Source organism: Apodemus sylvaticus, chromosome 8 (genome assembly GCF_947179515.1).
Source record: "Apodemus sylvaticus chromosome 8, mApoSyl1.1, whole genome shotgun sequence".
Classification (NCBI taxonomy): domain Eukaryota; kingdom Metazoa; phylum Chordata; class Mammalia; order Rodentia; family Muridae; genus Apodemus; species Apodemus sylvaticus.
Window position 1 is genome coordinate 95,020,342 of NC_067479.1, and position 23,221 is coordinate 95,043,562.

General features: G+C 51.1%; 1 protein-coding gene across 3 annotated transcripts in view; it reads right to left on the reverse strand.

Annotated features, from left to right (window-relative positions):
* Sh3bp5 (SH3 domain binding protein 5) overlaps positions 1 to 23,221 on the reverse strand; it is a 66,214-nt gene that overhangs the window by 2,599 nt on the left and 40,394 nt on the right. For 2 of the 3 annotated variants that reach the window (XM_052190088.1, XM_052190089.1), the window contains 4 exons: positions 12,733 to 12,897; positions 4,460 to 4,590; positions 2,269 to 2,311; positions 1,392 to 1,611 (listed from right to left, as the gene is read on the reverse strand). In XM_052190088.1, coding sequence (XP_052046048.1) covers positions 1,392 to 1,611; positions 2,269 to 2,311; positions 4,460 to 4,590; positions 12,733 to 12,897 — 559 coding nt within the window. Of the gene's footprint in view, positions 1 to 1,391; positions 1,612 to 2,268; positions 2,312 to 4,459; positions 4,591 to 12,732; positions 12,898 to 12,999; positions 13,183 to 23,221 lie in introns of those variants that run through there. The other variant, XM_052190090.1, reaches the window with a different exon arrangement.

The following is a 23,221-nucleotide window of genomic DNA, read 5'->3' on the forward strand; positions in this document are numbered from 1 at the left end:
CAGAGAGGATTGTTATGCCACTTGAGACGGGAGATGGGCTCAGACCTGACTCCTATCCTACTTCCACTGTTGACTCTATGGCCTTGTAAGTTACTTGACCGCCCAGCTTCAGGATGTTCTACACACGGGATTAGTTAGGTAATATATAAAGTAACTCATACATCATCACTGATTACATTCTAGTTTCATGTCCCTTTAACCTGGCAATTCAGCATTTGCTGATGGCCTTTAAGGCTTGCTGAGGGTGGGGCCAGAGATGGCTCAATGGTTAGGTACCTGCTGCTCTCCCGGAGGACCGAGGTTTGATCTCCAGCACTTACATGGCAGCTAATAACTAATTCCAGAAGACCCAATGTCCTTTTCTGAGATCAGGCAATTTTGTGGTATATATAGATTCATGCAGGCAAAACACTTATACACAGAATTTTGTTTTGTTTTTCAAGATATGGTTTTCTCTTTGTAGCCCTGGCTGTCCTGGAACTCACTCTGTAGACCAGGCTGGCCTCGAACTCAGAAATGCACCTGCCTCTGCCTCCAAAGTGCTGGGAATAAAGGCGTGCACCACCACCACCTGGGTTTTTTTAAAATAAGAGTACACTGTAGCTGTCTTCAGACACACCAGAAGAGGGCATCAGATATCATTACATACAGATGGTCGTGAGCCACCATGTGGTTGCTGGGAATTGAACTCAGGACCTTTGGAAGAGCAGTCAGTGCTCTTAACCGCTGAGCCATCTCTCTAACCCCCAGAAATTATTTTAAAAAAAACAATAGCAATAAGGAAAAGAGAAAAAAGAATTGCTGGGTAAGAAGCCCCCAGAGCACAGGAAAGGAAGAGATGTGAGGCGCTGTTGTCAGCAGCTGTCTTGTGACGGGAGCTAGGTCAGCCACCTGTCAGCTCTGCATGGGATATCCCTGGACAGAGGAGACCTGTGTGGTCAGACCCCAGGGGAGCTGCCAGGTGTCTCCTCAGCCCCTGTGAGGCAGAGCAGACCCCATCATCACGCAGCTGAAGGCCCCTCCCTCTGTCCCACACCATGGTAAAATGGGATCTGAATCACCTCTGGTTCCCAAGTCCCTATTACATCTTTCCTCAGAATTTCTGAGAGCCTTGAGTGCTCCAATGTGTACTTAGACTGTCTGAGAGGGGTGGAGGTAGAGCATTTCCCAATCTTACTGGACCACAGGATGCTAATACTCAGTAGCAATCTGATGAGCACAGTGTCCCACAATACACGAGAGACCAAAAAACAAAACAAAACAAACAAAAAAAGCAGCCTGTAGGTTTCCCAACTCTCAGATTCTGTGATAGGCCAAAGGGTAGGGAGCGTGGGACAGGATGGCCCTGAAAGCAGGTCACACACACACTGACTCCTGCAGGTCAGACTCACCAGAAATGGCATCAGGCTCAGCTTTGCTTGCAGGCAGGTTCTCCACTGAGGTGATGCTGCCCTCTGCCCCCACACCGCAGCCCCGAGGCCCCATGGCATTGGAACGCCGCCGCTCATGTATCTCATCTGAAATCCTCTCCAGGCTCTTCAGGGCTGCCTTATACTCGCCTTTTGCCAGGGCCAGCTTGGCCTGAAGGTCATCCACTGTCTTCTTCAGTTGCTGAATTGGAAGATGGGGGACTTGGTAAACCAAAGTGGCCCTGGATGTCCCCACTGGTCGAGGGGCTATATGTAATTACAGCACAGCGAACTTCCTTAGACACCCAAGACAACTGACTAGAGAAATGGCTTTTACTCCTGGCCCCCCATCCAATGGGAAGAAAATGTCTACCATCTCAACACCAGGCCACGTGACAGGTGAGCATGCGGATGGGTACTAATAGAATGCAGCCCTCACGCAAGCAACAGTAGACATAAGTCCGGCAGCCTCCTCACTTGGTTCCTGACAGAAGTTCCTGGCCCCATATCTGAATCACCTGTATGGTCATTTACAATACAGACTGCTGACCCATCCCCCAAAGGTTGGGAGCCTGGGTACTCTACCAAAATGTCTTCAGGTCAGCTGGTCTCGGGGACACACACACTGAGACCTAGTAAAGGCTGGGACAGTACAACAAGCAGTTGAGAGTGCGAATGCTGACAGCTCTGGAAAATACACCACACCCAGACATGCTGGGAACAAAAGTCTAGGTTTATGTTTCTCCGTTCTCCCCTCTCTGCAGGATTTAAGGCCTGTTACCACGTTGGAATTGAGTTTTGAATCTGAGGAGGGGTGGGGAACAAGATATGTTATCAACAAATACACGGTCACACATACCTCAAGCTGCACATAGTACTTTGCCTTTAGCTCAAAATAAGGCCTGCAGAAGACAGAAAAAACCCGTAAGAATATCATTCATGAATTCTAGATACATCACTACAGCTTGTCAGGTCACTCAGCAAACAGGCCATGGCAGTGACCAATACCAGCAGAGCTATTGGCTAGCTCAAGGCTTCAGTGACAGGAAGCCCATCTCAAGATTTTGGAAACTTTATATCCTGGCTTGTTTTGCTCTGTAGGATGGCTGCTTTGGCCTACTGGCCAAGTGTAAGAAGACGGGGCTGAGGAATAGGCTGCTTAAGATACTCCCTCTGTAGAGATCAACCATGGAAGAAATCAACACCATTCCTGACAAGCTGAGCATAGCAGGACCACCATTTCTTCAACCTCACATCAGTCCTCCTGTACAGTAACCAAGGCTAGAGGTGTCAGACAACTATTAGACTGGCTAGGTTACATACAGTCAAGAACAATGACAAGTCTCATGGACTCTGGGTCTGACAGAAGAGCTGGTACTTTGTAGCAGCTTTAGTGTCTGAACTGTTCCTCCTCCATCAAATCCCTAAGTCCTGCATCTGTGACTGCTAATGGCGACACCTTGCAGGACCCTTTTGGTATGTAAGGAAAATCTGAAACTTGGACATAAGCTCCTTTTAGTGGCCAAACAGGTATCAGGCCAGCGCTGGTGTACAGAATATGTGGTAGAGTTGTCTGAGTGAAAGATGTGAACATGGATGCCAGAGATGGAGAACAGGGTGGAGTGGACCAAAGCAGCGGAAAGGCAGTGTGAGCCCAAAGCCATTCCATGGGGGCACAGACTGGTGTGTAGGCAGACAGGTGTCACCCAACAAACAACAATATGGAAACGTTGGCAGATGTGGCCACAGGAAGTCTGTTTCCTTAACCATGTTAGTGATGAGTGAGCAAGGCAAGTGTGGGAGAAGTGTACAGGGAGCACCAGGGAGGTTAAGACTCCATGTACTCGCACCAGACACAGCAACCTACGTGGAAGGCTGCTTTCTCAGCTGGGGTTGGAGGGGTTGTCAGGACCCCCATGCCCACCATGTCCCCCAGAAGGTCACATATACTGAAGGACTGTGGTGGAAAATACACATTTTCTACAGATACATGTGTTTACATGTATGTTACACATTTAAAACAGATGCATGTGTTTACATGTATGTTATACATTTAAAACAGATGCATGTATATACATGTATGTTACACATTTAAAACAGATGCATGTGTTTACATGTATGTTATACATTTAAAACAGATGCATGTATATACATGTATGTTACACATTTTCTACACATGCATGTGTTTACATGTATGTTGGAGGGGAAGGCAGAAGTCAGAGGGCAAGCCCAGGAGAAGACATGGGGTGGGTGGGACAGAGCAGACCACCCCTGCTTTTAATAACTTCTTCCTCTACTTACCTGGCACCTTTCCTTCACCTAGACACATGGCTTCTGTCAAACTGCTAGCTGCACAATCCAGGAGGAGCAGACATGCGCTCTCCCAGTTCTGACTCACTGTTGGGTCCAGAGCCCTGTGCCTTTCTCTTGGAAGCCCAGTGAATGAACCAGGGACGCTGTCTCCCTCCGGTCATGCTTTCCCACTGCGACTGTTACTTTGTCAAATGTAGAGGGGCATCAGGGCAACGAGCTTGGGGAAGGTGCCACTTAACCAGTCTTGTAGCATTTCCTCAGCTCATGATCCACAGAGACCATGAAGGATGAGCAGAACTCACCCCTAGTATGCTGGTAGGTAAACTGAGGGACACAGCCTTGTCCAGCCCACACCATCAGCTACAGAGCCAAGGGCACAAGCTGAGCTCCCCAGAGAGGAGCCTATGAGCTGGATAACCGTTTGCTTTGGAAATTCCTTTCTCTGTGTCACCCATGAAAGTCATATCTATAACAATTCTCCCCTCCTGACAGCATCCCTGTCCATGGCAGCAGCAGCAGCAGGGCATGGTGGGACAGGGTGGGGACTACTACCGGGGAACAGGTCCCTAAGCCAGGAACTCCAGGGCCTACAATAAAGCACTTGCTCAGACAATCCCTTGGTGACAGTACACAAAGGCAGAGTGGATGCGGAAGAGCCCCGCTGCCCCCCCTGCCCCACCCAGCACCCCCCACGGCGCGCCCGCCAGCCCCCCCCCCATTGTCCCCCCCAGACTTACTTGGACTTGTTGATGGCTCGCTTGAGTTTCTTCTCCAGCTGTCGCATGCGGCCCATGGCGGCGTTGTACCTGGCTGCTGTCTCCTTGTGCACTAGCTCACTCCTTGTCTTGGTCTGCTCGGCCTCCATAACCTTCCAAACAACAGCAGAGACAAGCCAGGTCAAGCCATGAACGGTTCCTGGCTTGTACTGAGTATACTAATTTCATTTAAAAAAAGAAGTTCCTTGAGGAAATCAACAGGAAGACTGAGATTAAATTTCAATAAAATAGGATCTGCTTTCTTGCTGATCCGTTCTGGAAAAGCCTGTCAGATAACAAACCCTAGTAGGTTATGACAATGACTGGGAAGGAAAATAGAAATATAAAGATCTTGAGAAATTTTTGAAATACTCTGACTCAACCACTATCTACCTTTTTTCTTGCTCTGGCCTGCAGGCCCTGTGGGAACCCTGGCCCAGCCTGATGGCCAGACAGGCAAATGTCCAGAACTCACCAAGAGCTACTAAGAGAACATGAAGACTAAAAGATCAAAACTAGGTACAACAGCAGAAATGCCAGTGGGGCAGCCTTCCCCGGTGCTCAGATGAGCTAGGCACAGAAAAACCCAGCATGCACAAGGGTCAGACTTTACATTTAATCGGTTAAAATTAAAATGAAACAAAGTTGTTCATATTAGAGTTTCAAGTTTGAAAACCACCACCATTAAGAGAAAGGCAGAGTTCTGGTGGGAACACGGTGCTAACCCTGTTGATAGACCAACAAGAGGCCGGAGTACCCACAACAAGGAGAGATGTGGACATGCTGGTCTTCCTGCCCTTACGAAGCCCTGGATTAATGGCTCATCTGAGAGAATCCACATGAACACACACTTTCCTGACTCCTACTTACAGCCACACTGTGCTCCAGAACCAGAGGCATGGTGGCAAAGCCAGGCAAGGTGTTAACATTAGGGAGGACCAGGGGGCTCAGGGCCGTAGTCCTTGGCCCCTCTGTTAGAGACCCATGGGACAACTTAGAAAGGGCTATGGTGCATGAAACTTGAGGGTAAGAAGCGCACGGGTTACTGACATCCTCTGACCTCTGACCTAGCCTATGAGCCATGCTGTGTACGAGCTGTGGATAGTGCAGCTGGAGGGCTCACCCTTCGGATCCAGGTGATGAGTCCCAGCTGCTGGACACAACTACAGAATCTGATTTACATCCTGGATGTTGGGGTTTGGTTTGACTTGACTGTTTTTCTACCCCTTTTTGAAGAAAGTATTTAACTTGTTTTTGTTTGATTGGGCTTTGTTTTATTTTATTTTATATCTTATTTTATTTTACAGTTAAAGAGACTTTGGATATGTAAAAACAAATCTTGGATCTCTAAGGGCTAAAATTTTTGACAAGAGGACTCTGAAAATGTCTCTTAGATATATTTATTCTCATTTTATGTATGTGAGTGCTTTGCCTGCATGTATGTCTGAGCACTGCATGGGTGCCTGTAGCCTGTAGAAGCCAGAGGATGTTAGGTCCCTTGGAATGAGGGTGCTGGGAACAGAGACTGGGTCCTATGGGAAAACACCCAGTGCTCTTCGCTGCCACGCCATCTCTGCAGCCTGCCACGCCATCTCTGCAGCCTGCCCCGAGGCTTTGTCATGCTTGAGTGCATCTTATTGGTTTCCTTCTTTTCTTTTCTTTCTTTTTTTTTGGGGGGGGGGTTGAGGGGGGAATCTTACTGTGTAGCCCTGGCTGACCTTGAATTCTGAGATCCACTGTCTCAGCCTCCTGACTACTGGGATTAAAGGTATGTACCACATACCTGACTCTGGCCTGTATTTTATACTGCAATATTAGTAAGAATTCTTGGAAGCATGGCATGAAGTGATGTGTTAGTGTGTCATGTTGACAGGGGCCAATGGCAATGGTTAATTTTTGTCAGCTTGACTTAAAATGGAGTCACCAGTAAGGAGGGAGCAACTCCCTCAAACTTTTTTTTTTTATTAATAACTAAATCCAATTACTTAGAATCCCAAGATTCAGAGCTAGTATAACATAGTAATTTCCTCTTTAATCAGGTAAAGTCATTGCCATGGTAATAATTTGCTTGTATAATAATTATGCTTTTATCTTATTAAGATGTGTATGTTTCTTCTGACAAAAAACGTCAGCGATATTCTGCTATAGTCATAGCCCAGTCACCATCAGAGAGGCATCCTCAGCTGCTGATGGGAACAGACCCACAGCCAGCAGCAGGCAGAGCTCGGGGAACCCCACAGAGCGGTGGGAGGGGGGCTGTAGAACCAAACAGGCCAAGGACACCATAAGAACACAGCCTGCAGAATCAACTAGCAAGGCTCATGGGGGCTCCAGACGCCAACAGCAAACCAGAGTGCACAAGGCTGCTCCAGGCACTGCATACACACAGTGCTTGTTTAGCTGGGCATTTTTGTGGGACTCCCAACTGTGGTAGCAGGTACTGGCTGCTTATGCCAAGTTTACACCAACTCACGCTCGGGGAAGGCTTTTCCTGTAAACTTTGCATACTCTGTAAACCTTCAAGGCACACAAAAGGCCAGACCGCACCTGAGGAGCCCCAGCGGCCAGGCCCCATCCCCAGGCTGTCCTAACAGCCTTAATGGTTAAATCAACAATAATGGCTGTTCCAGCCACTCAAGGAGGAAAGTGGCCAGGCCTTGCCCTACAAGAAAAACAAATCCCACCAATCCCTGAGCTTGTCCCCAATCCCAGGTCACCCTGGAAAGCCCCCCACCCCAAAGAAACCCTATAGAAACTCTTGTGTTCCGCCTGGTTCTCCACTCCTTCTCTCCCCTGAGCAGGGTAACCACTCTCCTGAGATTTTCCCTTTCCCATCTCTTATGCAGGTCTGGTGTGTGGTGTGGCTTTTGTGGTATTCCCTGGCTCCTTACTGCAGGACACTGGGGAAACCTCCCACTCCGTGCAGAGCTGTGACACTTTCTCTGGGGAAACCATCCCCCCTGGAGCAGAACTTCACACACACACACACACACACACACACACACACACACACACAAGCCTTTCCTGGGGAAGCCTACAGGGGACGAGCTGTAACACTGACGTGGGCTGTCTCTGACTCTTGCCTGCTCTTGGGACCCTTTTCTTCCTACTGGGCAGCCTCTTCCAGCCCTGCTGTGAGGGGCTGTGCCTACTCTTCAGTTGCCATCCTAGGGAGGCCTGCTCTTTTCTGAAGGGAAATGATGGAGTAGAGGATCTGGGAGAGAGGGGCGGTGGGTGAGTGTGTGTGGGGGGGAGGGTCTGAGAAGGGAAGAAGGGGGAGGCTGTGGTCCGGATCATTGTATGAGAGAAGAATCGTAAAAACAAATGTGTTGTTTTATACTTGTGGAATCATTTTTAAGTAAACGAGGCGGGTAGAGTGGAACTAGAGAGAAGCCCCATGCGGGCTAACACGACTCCTGGGGGGAGAAGAATCCTTCCTTTCTGGATTTCTAACACAACTACTACATTCCCTTCACAATGAAACAAAATCCACTGAGAGTATGTCATGCTTGACACTTGGGGGGAACAGCAATAACTTGAGTCTACTCTAGAGCTTAAGCTGTTAATGAATTAGTGTACAACCTTTGTGAAAAATGAAAACCCACGCTTCTCAGACGACTGATCAGGTGCGACTCGTTCTGTTGTGGGAAGAAGATCTGCACAGACCCGAGCGGGTGCACTTGAAGCAGACACAGCTGTAAAGCTGCAACTTGAGCAGACTTGCCTCCTGGGAAAGCAGGGCTCCCCCAGGTCTACACCTGCTCTTGCTCTGCCGCAGCTCCAGGATGCAGACCAAGGCTCTCTAACGGGAAGCACCGAGAAAGCCTCAAGCACTTGGCTGTATCGCCAGCAGCACCTTCAAAGGTGACACATCAGTATTTCTGCCACACCCTATCAGGACTACACTTCGTCTGCACCTCACCTCACCTGTGTTTCTACACAGCTCCTAGGGGTCTACACAGCCCCTACAGCTGGAAAAGACAGCTCCACTACCACACAGAGCTTCCTGCCCAGTGGCCACCAAGCGTGTCAGTCACCATGGTATACTGCCCAGGCAAGCAAGCAGCTGCTCCACCTGTGACCTAGAATCAGCCATAAGTGGGGGGGGGGGGGTGCGGCACAGGCATGAGGGGGAGGCAGAGTCAGGGCCCACGGACAGAGGCTCCACCAGGAAAGTGGGAGCAGCGGCACGGGGCAACAGAGATGGAGCCACGTAGGAAAGCCGTCCTTGGGGCAGCCCTGGCTCCCGGAGCCCCTGCTGGTCAGGTAGGAAGGCCAGACTCTACAAGGGTCGCCTCTGTCTTGCTGCCACCACTCCCACACCCCACACTTCAAGGCCATCTACACCAATCAAGCACCTACTGTGGCAAGGAGCAAGAGGCCAAACCTGGAGCGCACAGCCTAGCAGGGCACGAATGCTCGGGAGGCGATATGCATCTTCCAAGGCCCTGTGGGGTCCAGGCAGCCGGGATAGCTCTGGCCACTCAGTGTGGCAGCAGAGGTGGCATCTGGAGGGGAGGGTGTCTTAGTATGTGGCATTTCAGGGAGTAGATGGGAGGAAGCACGTCCCTGGGCTTTGTCTGTTATTTGTATTCCCGTGTATCCCCGTGTGTCCCCGTGTATCCCCCGTGTGTCCCCGTGTGTCCCCGTGTGTCCCCGTGTGTCCCCATGTATCCCCACGTGTCCCCGTGTATCCCCGTGTATCCCTGTCCCCCCCCCCCCCCGTGTATCCCCGTGTATCCCCGTGTGTCCCCGTGTGTCCCCATGTATCCCCGTGTGTCCCCCGTGTGTCCCCCGTGTACCTCCGTGTATCTCCACACCATCTGACACATGGCACATGCAGGAGCCACCAGCAGTCTTTTCTCTGCATCCCACCACAGATTCCCTGGGTGCCACCGGACACTGCCATGGCGTGAGCGTGCGGGACACAGAGACGGCGATACAGCTTTCCTCGTTTCTCTCTGAGAGAGGAGGCAACAGGTGAACTAAGCTCAAGCCCACCTCTTCCATCTAAGATGAAGGAGGTCTGCATTCAGGTGGTTTAGAATATTCTCCCAGCATGGGCCCTGTCCTGGGGCCCACCCACACCCTCCTGTCTCCTCACAGCCTCACTGGGACGGGGGCTCCCCTCCCCCACCAGGCGGTTCTTCCATGCTGGAGGAGAGGCTGGCCACGTCTTGTCCCTTCGTCCCCAGGAGCCCCGCTGCCAGGTCATCAAGGACTGCCTTCCTGTCAGGCCACATTTCCACCATCTGGTCCCCTGGAGCAGATGCAAAAGCCAAGTCCCCCCAGGCGGCAGCACTCCTGCCCCAGACAATATAAAGCCACTGCCCTTCCCCAAAAGGCGGCTTCAAAGTCAAAGCGGCCAAGGGGTGGAGATGCCTCTGCCCTCAGACCTCTCTGAGGTGGTGGCGAGAAACAGCAGGCACTGAGCCCTGTGCCCCAAGGGAGGTGGCTCAGCTGCAGGCTTGACGCTGTTACCTGTTACCGGAACCACTTGCTGGTCCCCAGCACTGAGCTGAGCACTGTCCCCATGGCCTGTCTTGGGTAACAGGTGTGTGACCACTAGAGAATACTGAGTTTCCTGACATTTAGCCTCAGCTTCTGCTACAGCTTCAAGTAAGGCCATCCAATGTCTCAGGAGACAGATACGGCCTCGGGAGGGGATCGTGTGGAGATGGAGGAGGAGACAGTTATGTGACGCTCCATCCCTCTAATGAAAGAGGCCCAAGTCTCCCCAGAAGCCAGCCAGTCCCTGCACAGTCTTCTGCCAAGGCGGCCTAGCATGTCGGCCCCAGGAGGCCTGGGAAATGGTCCCCCTGAGCCCCATTGGGAGAAATGCTCCATTCAGTCAGAGGGTCACAGTCACTTGCGCTATTTCAGAGCCAAACATGAGCATCTGGGCTGCAGGGAGCACTGGGTCTGTATCCATCAAGGAGCCTGCCCTGCAGGTGGGGGCTCTGAACAGTGAGTAGTGAGGTAGGAAAGCTCATGGTCTCTTGGGAGTATTTGTGTGTGTGTGTGTGTGTGTGTGTGTGTGTGTGTGTGATTATTCCATTGCCTGGGATGGATCTGGGCTCTCACAGGCTACATACGAGCACTTGTTCTACTGCAGAGCCGCCTGCTCTGAGGGGAAGGATCCTTTCTCGTCAGATCAAGGAAAAGCACATCCCAGTCTATGTAACCACAGTGGAACCGCCCATGATGGGGGCGTCCTGGCCTGAGACCCAGAACTCCCTGCTCATTCACAGGCTGCTGCCGCCACACCAGATGCCTGGGTCCTTCCATTGGGTAGCTGGAAGCCCACAGGCCACTGTGAAGCCCCCCACTGACCCAAGGAGGTCTGAAGCTGGCTTGCGAAGCTGAAAAGCTGCTCGCCACACAAAACCAGAACATTGTTTCCAAGGATTCACATACGCTGCTCTGTGGACAGTGTGGGGGTCTCAAGTGCCTCTTCAAGGGCGCTACCATTACCCCCTGACTAAAACGTGGATTGTTCATAATAACAGATCCAGAGGTTCCTTTCTCCTTTTGTTAAAGATAGGGCCTCCCTATGTAGCTCAGGTTAACCTTGAGTCTCCTGTTTCAGTCTCCTGACTGGCATCATTGACTGGCATTATAGGCATACATAAACAGGCACATTGGATGCTTTCTGCAAGAGGGCAAGAGGACCCAAACTTGCCGGCCTGCAGCCCGTGAGTAGTAGATCTTTTCATCTATCTGGTTATGCTTTGCAAGGCTTCCGACCTCCTCTTAGGTTTGTCCACAGCTGACCCGGTAAGACTTTTCTCAGCCTTGCTGGGGCTACAAGCATCACGCCCACTAGGGGGCAGGAGGTTCAAGGCCACCAAGCCAAGTCGCAGGCATGTGTCCCCAGCTGGTATAAAGTCCAGTCAGATCTGACTCCTGAAGTCATTTGTACGTCACACTTTTCTATTTAAAGACACTTGAGGCCATCTTTATAATCAGATCCCCAGGACTTGAGCAACTGTGGCGGGGGACACTGACAAGGGAACAGCCACTGGCATGGACTCCTGACCTCGTTCCCACCCCACAGGGCCTTCCTGTCACTCACTAAACCAAAGCTACAGCCTGCGCCTGCCATCAGGGACTGCAGCTCAACTGCCTGCCCGACACCAAACCTCTGGCCTCGCTTTGATACAGGCTCTCACGGGAGGACAGGCTCGTGCCAAGGGGACCGGGGGCTGCTCCTGGCAGAAGGAAGCAGGATCCAGAATCTCCTGGGATCCCAGTGAACCCAATTCCACAATGCCAAGTACGTGCCCTGCCTGCAGGAATAGAAATGTCCCCAGTGTGGACATCGAGGTGGGCCTTGGGGAAGTGATGCTGTGGGACCAGTGCGGTCCCCAAGGCAGAGTGCTTGCCTACAGTGTGGAAGGTCCTGGGATCGATCCCTAGCACCAGAAGAAGGAAGGAAGGAAGGAAGGAAGGACAGAGAGAGAGAGAGACACGGAGGGAGGAGGGAGAGAGGGAGGGAGGAAGGTCTGAGATGGCCCATTTGCCACTTTAAGAGGAGACCAGAAACGTGTCTTCATCAGACACTGCATATTGGCTTGATTTTGGGCTTCCTGGCTTCCCGAACAGTGAGGATGTATTTCTGTTTCGAAGCCAGCCAGTTTATGGTATTTTGTTTTCTAGTCTGCCTAGGCCAGACGATATCACTTCCAATTCTGAGCAAGAGGGAAGTCCTTGGAGCAGGTAGAGAGCCAAATAATGGTGAGCTGGCTCCTGTGACAAGCACTCCAGCTACTGCCTACTGCGTGCTACTCCCCAGATGCCAGCTCCACCTGGGAGGCCAGCCACCTGAGGGAGGGCCCAGGTGATTCTGGTCTTAGCACTTCAGCTACCAACAATAGATACCCAAGTGGCAGGCCAAAACTGTAACAGGGGCTTCCACCTGGGACTTGGGGTCCTTCTGATATCATGGGCGCCAGCCTTGGAGAACATCCTGGCCCCTCTGGGAAACCCAACTCCACTGCCAAGACACTGATGGACCATGTGAGCCTGACACATTTCAGGCAATACCGAGAAAGGTTATCTCCACCCACACTGGGAGGTTGTCATGTCAGGTATGGCTTAAAGCCTTGCCAGACAGCACACTACATAGGGCAAACGGTGACCTTTACAGGAGGGGTTCATGCCACCCAGACACCTGTCTCTCTTCCCGTGGGGAGTCAAAGAAGTGCAGCATGTAGGCCTGGGTCCCCACCACCAGCACACACGGCCACGCCTACCCTCTGAGTAGCGTGATTCAGCATTTCCTGCCAAGCAGAGTCAAACTGCCGCTTGTCATCCTCCAGCAGGCGCTGCTCAGCCAGGGAGATGGTTTCCTTGGCTGCACGGAGCACCTCGGTGGCCCTCTGGAAGTCCTGTGTGGCTTTCTGCGCTTCCAGCTGAGCCTGTGGAGAGAGAAGGTCTGGTAAGGCCTGAGGCAAAGGCCAGGAGCCGCTGGGGCCCATCACTCCCAGCCCCAGAGATGAGTGGCCCAAGGCCTGACCTACCCATCACTGCCTCCCTCTTGGATAGGCTGCGCGGGCAGGTCCCTCGTGCATGGGACAGGTTAGCAGGTGGCTGAGTGAACACCAGGGTGGCGAGCAGACAGTCTGCACAGTCTGGAGCTCGACAGATGATGGTGATGGCAAAGGCTGGTTAAGCCTTTCTCCAGAGCCCTGGCTTAGGAATGAAGCGAGGTAGGGACAGCAGCCCCGGGAATCTTCCCTGCACATCACAGCCCAGAGTGCTCCAGTACAGATATGATCCATTCTACAGATATGATCCATTCTACAGATGAGGCATAGTAAAAACAGCTTTCCCTGAGACTCCTGAGCTAGTCAGAAGCAAGGCTCCAGACAAATGCCCCACAACACGAGTGCCAGCCCAGAACGCCCACTGGCAGACAGCCCTCTCGGGCCACACTAACACCCAGGCCCAGGCCTACCGAGAGCACAAGCCCTGCTTTCAGGAAGGAAGGGCCAGTACAAATGGCAGCTGCCCTCACGTCCATCGCAGCCACCAGCGCATGTCGTGCCTGTGTCTATATGTGGACGTGTGCACACGGAGAAACCTGACGTCAAGGAGACCACTCCTCGGAGCCTTGTTTTCTGTGACAAGGTTCCTCACTGGCTGGAAGTCCCCTGTTAGGCTAGGCTGCTGCCAGTAAGCCCTGGGATCCACCCACCTCCCCACTGCTGGGATTCCTGCCGTGCCCGGCTTTATTACGCACGTTCTGGGGATTGAGAACTCCAGATGCTTGCACAGCCAGCACTGTACTGACTAAACAATCTCAGGCCCACATGTAACCCCTGAGCATCTAGATGTGATTAACAAAAGATGTAAACATCTCTCACAGCCTAGAGAGAGCTCAGTAGTTGATGTGCTTGCTATACCAGCAGGAGGACCAGAGGCTCAGATCCCCAAAACTCACATAAATGCCAGGAAGGTGTGGCGGCTACCACAGCTCAGAAATTGAAGACAGGGTTCTTGAAGCAAGCTGGTTAGGAAGAGTAGCTGGATCTTAGGGTCCTGGGCTTGACCGGGAGACCCTACCTCAGAAGATGAACTGGACAACTGATTGAGGATGATTCCTGATACCCACTTACTCACACGCACACGTACATGCACAGTCATGAGTACATACCTGTTCACATGTGTGCCATGCATGTGAATATGCATACATGTACACCCCCCCACACACATGAAAAGAAAAAATACCTCATTTTAAAGACTCAGTAGAAAAATGTTGATTATCCCATTAGCCATTCTTCTGATCAACGATGAGATATGAGAAATACTGAACTAAATCAAATAGACTGAAATTAATTTCATGTTTGTTTCCTCATAGGTGAATCGCTACTACTTGATGACTGTTGATGTTCCTCCCTCAAGAGTGAGCTACGTTATGTGACTGCACCAGAAACAGGGCTGGGGAGGTGGCTTGGAGAGTGCTTGCTGTGCAAGTGTGACGACCCAAGTTCAGGTCCCCAGAATCCCGTAAAGCCAGATCCAGTAGCACACATCTGAACCCCCAGTGCTCCAGGGCCGGAGGGGAGAGCACTGGGACAGCAGAAGCCCCCAGGTGCTCCCAGGCCAGGGCAACAGGTGTGGAGCTCAGAGACAAAGGAGACCCAACTCAGACAGAGTCAGGGAGGACCAGCCCCAGTCTGTCCTCTGGTGTCCACACTCACACCATAGCATACGCTCCCCTGAAAGCAGTCACTGCTGACCCCTCTTCTCCTCAGGTTCACCTCCAAATTCCCACCTGGGCAGGAGCAGGACATAGCTACTGCTAATCTGTCCCAGCACCACTCCCAGTCAACGGGGTCCCTGGGCCAATTACAGAAGCCCTGATGGGACACCCCAAGGACAGCCCCTGGGACTTAGGAGGGGAACAAGCGGGCCCCACCCTTCCCCAGAGAAAGCCTCACATGACTTAGAGGAAATTTTCACATAGACTGAGGGCACTTTGCAAAGAAAATTAGGGGGAACAGCTGAGAATACCACAGCCCTGGAGGAAGAAGCACCCCAGTAACCCATGGTAACCCACAATGGGCATCCGCCAGTCTGGTCTGTACACACCCACAGCCCACAGAGATCCACTCAGGGAACTGCGCCCCACATGTAGCTGATGTGCAGAAATCTATGCTTCAAAGTTGTGTGCAGGGCAGGAGCATGGGTCTTGCTTCACATAAGAGGAAACTGAGGAAGGATTTTCCTAAAGAGAGGCCTGGAGGGCAGGCAGGAGCTGCAACTCAGGGCCGATGGAGGTCAGGGGGAGCACCTGAGCTCAGGGGAGCACTAAAGACTCCGAAGATATATCATGAGACAGGGACTGTTAGGAGATCTGATAATGCCTGAAAAGGAGCATTTTAAGAAGCCAGCCTGGGCTATATAGCAAGATCTTGTCTCAAAAAATTAATAACAATAACAACAACAAGAATAATAGATGCCTAAATGACTACTCACCTAGCAGCCATCCACAGCCACGAAGCTAGCCTGAGCCACGCAGAGGTTGGGTTCATCCCCACATGGAGATGCCCACCCTCTCTAGAACAACCTGACTCTCCCCACTGAGCTTCCTGCCCACTCTGTCTTCTCAGACAGGTCTAAGAAGGGACATCGGGACAGGCTTAAGGCAGGTGAACTGGGACCCATCCTCCAGCCTCAGTATACCACAGCTTTTCCATAGCTCTAAGACACAGGGATTCATCCCTGGGAGCCCCAACATTTTCCAAAATGGGATCTCTCTGCCCCTTCTTCATTTGCTTGCTATCTATGTATCTATGTATGTATGTATCTATGTATGTATGTATGTATATATGTATCTATCTATCTATCTATGTATCTATGTATATATCTATCTATCTATGTATCTATGTATCTATCTATGTATCTATCTATCTATCTATCTATCTTTTCTATCGATCTATCTATCTATCTATCTATCTATGTATCTGTCTATGTATCTATCTATAGATACATACATACATAGATCTATGTTTTAAGATACCTTCTTTGAGGCTTTGAGGTTGGGCTCACACTAAAGGAAATCCTCCTGCCTCACCCTTCTGAAGTCTGGGATTACAAAGATGAGTTAAATCACACTTAATTGGTTTTTAAAAGGGTCATTAGACAGCATTGGCTGGCCTGGAACTTGGTATATAGAGTAGGCTGAATTTGAACTTGCCACAATCCACCTGTCTCTGCTTCCCATCTACACCCAGCCATGTGTGTGTGTGTGGGGGGGTGTTGTTTGTAGCAAGTGTGTGTGGTATGTGTGCACATGTGTGTACAAATGTGTTCGTTTGTATAGTATGGGCACACGCGTATAGAGGTAGACAATGGTGTCTTCCTTATGGTTCTGCACCTTATATGTAACTGAGCCTAAAGCTCATCAAGTCATCTGGCATAGCTACCAGCTTCTTCCAGGATTCTGTCCTTCTTCAGGAGCTCGGATTACAGGCAGATTGCCACATCCACCCAGCATTTACATGTGTGCCAGGGATCCCAACTCCTCAGTCTCCCATAACACATAGTTTACTCTGTGAGCCAGCTCCCCAACCCTGTATTCATTCATTCACATTCATTCCTTCATTCCTTCACTTTAAATTTTGAGACAGGGACTCATATGGCCCAGGCCAGACTTGAATCTGAATTTAATATGTAACTAAGAATGAACCTGAGGCTGGAGAGAGGGCTCAGTGGTTAAGTACACTTACTGCTCTTAGAGAGGACAGTTCATCTGCCAGCACTCATGTCAGCCTTATAGCCAGTGACTCCAGCTCCAGGGGACCCAGCATGCCCTTACACTCACACACAGGCACACGCACGCACATACATACATACAAACACACACACAAATAAAAGGTAAAAAGATCAAGTCTTAGAAAAAGTCTGAGCACAGTGTCCTGCAGTGAGCGCAGTGAGGAGCCAGGAGCGACTCCTCACTGACACGAGCTCCGGGGGGGGTCTTTAGCCTCCAGAGTGTGTCTGCTGTTCTGCTGCTTACAGTTTCTAGCCTATGGCCTTTTGTTACAGCAATGCCAAGAGGTAAGTTACCACAAAAGGAACGTCTAAACGGTGGAAGCAGCTTGTGGAAGCAGGGAGGTGTGGAGACTCTGAGGTGCGCACTGGAGGCCACCTTCCACAACACATCTTCCCCTTTTGCTCTCTCTGGCTTCTTTGAGACAGTTTCACGTAGTCCAGACTGACTCCAGCTCACTACATAGCAAGGCCGGGTGTGAACACCTGATCCTTCAACCCCAACCTGGGATTATAGGCACACACCACCATGCCGAGGGCTACTCATAAGACACGTTCTAAAACTACACATGTGTCCTACACATGCAGGACAAAGAAGGCAGGGCACATGACGGGAGCGACATTCTATGACTCACTGGCCAGCAAGAAACACGCGATTCCAACTCTATCAAATGCCTCCGAGAGACTATGTTCCAGAACACGGAGGCACATGCATGATGAACTCTCATACAAGACCATCCTCAGGCTGGGAGAGATGGAGCCAAAGGTCAGTTATGAAAGTCGTAGGCTAGATTTCTCAGGTGTTGAACTGAGGCCCTGCCAGTCAAATCACCTAAACGCTACTACCTGTGTTTGAGATTTCACTTGAGAAAACATCCCAGTTGTGTCACAAGACACAGGACCTCAGTGGCAGAAGCCGGTTTAGCAATCCCAGAGAGAGCTGACTCAGGGATGCTAACAGAGGTCACGGAAACAGCCACAGGAAGAATGTTTAAAGGCTGCTCAGGAGTGAGTGACCTTTACTACACACTGGCTCCAGTCAGCCATGTCTTTGAAGCACATGAAAGCACATGGGCACTCTACAGAGTGTCACAGACAAGGGCACAAAGGACAGAAGAGGTGGCCAGAAGGCCTCTGACTCAGGGTCCACTCAGCTTCCACCTGCTCTCTGGCGGGCACCCAGACATTTGCACTGGTTACGGGGAAGGGTCAGGCAGAAGGAGGTTTAAAGACCACCCAGGCTAACCCCCTCGCTTTTCTAAGGAAGGCTGAGTAGTGACGCATCTTGCATTTATCAGTCAGGCCCCCAGGACATGCAGCATCTGCTGCCAGGGTGCTTCTGACGCTGGCATTATGGATAGGTGGTTGGGCAATCTACCGGTCACCACTACAGCGAGAGAACAGTGGCTCAGCTATTTATCCCGAATCGGCTTGTCAGCCTGTTTCTGCTTCCTTCCCGTGCCCGTATCTCCTCATAATGACTAGCAACTTACACAACTGCCAGCCACGTGCAGCAGGGCCTCCAGGAACAGCACATTCCAGATCACATCCCTCCTGTGGCTACAGAGACACCACAGATGCCAACTTCTCCCCGCCCACCCTCTCCAGAAGGGTGCACCCACAGTTCTCCTGGGCCTTCCTCCCACATCCACCATGTTGGAGCAGTGAGGGGTGAGCCATCTGCTATGGGACTGCTGATGGCAGGAGTCCTGGGCCAGGCATGCGGCAGGGGCATGAGCGAAGGCACAGACAGCAGAGACTGTTCTCCCTGGGCTCTGCACACTCTATGCTATATACTCAACTGACACCATCCTCTGCTGTGGCAGCTTCCAAGTCAGTGGGACTGAGGCCTCCCTCCCACACGTCCACCCCTGTTCCTATGCCATCTGCTGGATAGGCTGACTTCAGACACACATGGATCTGAGAAGCCAATGAGTCCTCCACTGGGGACACAGGGCACAAAAGTGACCGAGTCACCTATTGAGCAGCACTCCGAGGTGGCGGGAGTGCTGCTGTATAGCAGAGGAGATGCTGGAAGCTGTCCGTCATCACACCCCACGACAGTGACAGTCGTTGGCAGCTATTAAGCAGGTGCTAATCTCTGATCAGGATAGAGAGCAGGAGCTGAGTTGTGGGTGAGGAACTAGAGAGGGCCAGGGCCGCAGCCCCGAGCCAGCCCTAGGCTCCATCACAGACAAGGATGAGAAAAGAAAAGGGAAGGGGGAGGGAAGGAAGAAAAGGGAGGAAGGGAATGAGGGAGGGGGGGAAGAGGGACAGAGATGGGGAGACAAATAAAGTACCCGCCACGCAGGCCTGACCCCTGTTCAATCCCTAGATCCTACATAGACAGAAGAGAACTGACTCCACAAACCTGTCCTCTGATTACACACCCATGCTGTGGCCACAAGCATGCACACAGCACTCACACACATACACACATAATAAATAATAATGAAATAAAGGAGTTACTTTAATCTCTAAAAAAGAGCAGAAGTAGGAGGCGGGAGCTAGAGACAGAGTCTCCCGCCATGGCCTTGGTCTCAGGCCTAGTGTGAGGGACCTGGAAGCACCAGGAGCCCTTGGCAAAGTTCTTGTCCTCGCTCTCCTCTCCTTTCTCTCATCGGGCAGCCTTCTGGTTCTGGCCCTGTGGCCACATCCTTCTTGACCTGGGACTGCGAGGGAAGGTTGCTATCCTTCCCACCAGCCCCCGTATGAACATACAGGCCCCCTGCGGCTTTCCAGTCTCCAGGGTCCCGGCTCTCACCACACAGAGTGTTGACAAGAGGCGCATCCCAGTGCCTTGCACACAAGTGGCATTGATGGCCCAGACAATTGGGTTACCATGAGATACGGGAGGAGCAGAGCAACAAAGAGCACTGTCTTGGGCCTGCAACCTTGATCAAGCTGCTACATGTCTCCAGCTGGAATGCCGAGGCCCTGATAGCACCTGGAGAGCCTCACAGTGTCCAAAGAACAGAGACCCACAGGAGGTGCTCTGTGAGGGAGGCGCATGCGTCAGTGGACAGTCACTGAACAACCACTCTGGCTGCCTTGTTTTTTAAAAAGATCCCAAAACAGAGAGAGAGGGGGGGAGGGGAAGAGAGGGGAGGGGAGGGGAGGGAGGGAGGGAGGGAGGGAGGGAGGGAGGGAGGGAGGGAGGGAGGGAGAGATTATCTCTCTGAGCCCTAGCTGGCTGGAAATTTACTATGTAAACCAGGCTGGCCTCAAACCTAAAGAGGTCTTTCTATCTCTGCCTTGTAAGTGCCGGGATTAAAGGCGAGCCCGGCCAGTCTCCTGAGCACACGCCATCACACTTAGGCCAAGTGCCCCTGATGTACTCTGTCAGCTCTCACTTGGTTCATTTTTTGTGACACAGCTCTTCCTTTAAACTCAAAACTAAGTCATTGGTTGAACAACCAGCAGCTGAGTCAGAGGGATGGCAGTCACGCTCTATGTCCAGTCGAGGCATATATGACTGGGACACAGCTCCTCACACAGCTCCTCCCAGTCCAAGGCCTTAGGCCTGGCAGGTCCAAACTGTGGCTCATAGGCTGTCTCTGTCCCCAGATGGCTGTGAGCTCAGCCCGACATATTTGTAGATGACATGCTGTGTCAAAAAGTTGGATGCCTACTTTAAACCAGTCATAAAACACATTTTTCAAAGATTTGTTTCTAATTTATGTGTGTGCATGTGTGCATGCGTGTATGTGTGTGTGTGTGTGTGTGTGTGTGTGTGATGTACATGCAGTGACTGCAGACACCAGAAGAGGGCGTCAGATCCCTTTGAATTGACGCTACAGCAATCAGGTGTTGGGAGGCAAACCTGCCCTCTACAAAAGCATTCTTTTTGTCTTTTTCCAGACAGGGTTTCTCTGTGTAGTTTTGGCTGTCTTAGAACTTGCTCTGTAAACCAGGGTGGCCTTGAACTCACAGAGAGCCTCCCTCTGCCTCACAGTGCTGGAATTAAAGGTATGCACTACCACTGCCCAGCTACCAATGAGTCAACTCTCCAGCCCAAAGAACACATCTTTACACAATCGAAGCACTTTGAGAAAGAACTGAATTATATGAGGTACCATTAGCCTGGAAAGATGTGATTCTTCCCCTTCTCCCCTCCCCACTGTTGCTGAGGGGAGGGCTGAGCTCAGAGCTTTGCACACAGTAGGCGAGTTCTATCAAAGCTACACCACCCAACCTAAAATGTAACCCTTTAAAGCTTCCTCTCTCGGTGAGAGAATACGAAGGAGTGGGAGGAAAAGTCTGTGACTTAGATTTTAGACGAGAACAAAGCTAGAGGAGGAGAAGGGTGAGACACTCCTGGGAAGATGCCCTCGGAGGTCGGAGCTGAGCCCAGTGTGTGGTGAACACCTGTGATTGGGTGCTTGTCGTGTGAAGGCAGAGGGTCAGGAGTTCAAGGTCAGCCTTGGAGCTCTAGAGACTTCAAGGCCAACCTGAACTACATGAGACCATATTTTATCACCACCCACTCTCTCTCTCTCTCTCTCTCTCTCTCTCTCTCTCTCTCTCTCACACACACACACACACACACACACTCACACACACACACACACACACACACACCACGGTGTCCTGGGGAAGAACTCCTCGTGCTAACAACAGTCCTGATATTCATTAGCTACTCTTTCAATTTTTCCTGGGTATGCTTAAGAAATCCCTAAGAACCCAGGCACGGTGGCACATGCCTTTGATCCCAACACCAGGGAGACAGAGGCAGGCAGATCTCTGAGTCTGAGGCCTGATCTACATAGTGAGACTTCATGTCAAAAAAACAAAAGAAGAAAAGAAAAGAAAAGAAAAGAAAGGAAAGGAAGAAAAAAGATAGAAAAGAAAAGAGAAAGCTCTGCATTTCCAGTTAGCTGTGGTAGGTACAGAATGCATATCTGTAATTCAGGATTCAGAGGCCTGAAGCAGGGGGATTTTATGTGTGGTATTGGGAACTGGGAATTGAACTTGGGACCTTTTGCACACGCCTGTAAACTGCCCCTGAGCCACGCCTTCAGTGTCCCTTTTTGTATATTTTCTTTACTCTGAGGCAGACATACTAAGTTGCTCTGGCTGGCCTTAAGTTCTGAGACCTAAGCAGGCTTTGCGCCTGTGATCTTCTTGCCTTAGCCCCCTGAGTAGCTGGGATTATACACAGACCTGTGTCACCAGGCCAGGCTTGGCCGGGAAGACCTTGAATTGAAGTCAGCCTGGGCCGCACAGTGAGGCATTGTCTACCTCTCCTTCCAAGCCCACAAGGCCAATTGCAAGGCAGTGCCGTACACGGTCTCCATGCCTGCATGTAGAAGACCTAGTGCTCTTTGTAATATGCATATCTGGTTATTTCTGGCACATATATGGTTGTTTCTGGAAATATCTCTCTGCCTGATAAATGCCCCAACAAAGCCATAACACAGACAGGGAGAGCCCGTCTCCCCTCCCCTAAGCCACAAGGCTTCCTACCCTCCCCATTCTTACACCTGCCATTCCGTCAACAGGGACACACACCTTCACCTTCCTAAAAAGCTCCTATTTATCCTCTAAGACCCACTTTAAATGTCCCATCTTCTGTGCATTTTTTGATTTACTACAGAATTCCAGAGACGTGTTATTTTATCTTTCTTTCTTTCTTTTCTTTCTTCTTTCTTTCTTTCTTCCTTTCTTTCTTTTTGATTTGGTTTTTTTTTTTTTTTTTTTTTTTTTTTTTTTTTTTTTTTGAGACAGGGTTTCTCTGTGTAGCCCTGGCTGTCCTGGAACTCACTCTGTAGACCAGGCTGGCCTCGAACTCAGAAATCCACCTGCCTCTGCCTCCACCACCGCCTGGCTTTATCTTCTTTCTTACGACTCTTCCTGGAGTAGAGTCCTAGTCCTCGAAGCTGGGTTCACTCTGTAACCCAGGCTGAACAAGGTCCTCCTGTCTCTGCATCCTCAGTGCTGGAACTACAGGCTCGCATGCCATGAGTGGTTCTTCCTCTTTTTTGAACTCCTACTTGAACTTCGATTATTTTTCCAACATGTGGCCCATTACAGTTTGAAAGGCAGTGTGCACCTGAGACAGGCAGCTGGGCCGTGAGTCTGCAGACCAACCCTTCACATGAGCACAATTTTGTCAACACCACGGCACCTAGCACAGGTGACCATGGGTCCCTCCAAACTTGCCTGCACCTCCTTCATACTCATCACTCCTCCCCCATCCCTTATCCCGCCCCCTCCGCAGCCAGACCGAGGAGGACCTGTCCCAAGCTCCCAATGTGCTCAAGAAGGCCACAGTCAGGTTGTGCTGGCATGTGACTCACAAGCCACCCACCATTCCCAGAACAATACGCGACCACAAACTCCACTAATGTCACAAAGAGACATCAAGCTTATCACACAGAGGCCAGCATTCAGAGACGGGTACCAGCCAGAGCATCCGGCACCCCACCAGCCCAGACATCACCCCGACCCACACCAGGCTGAGTC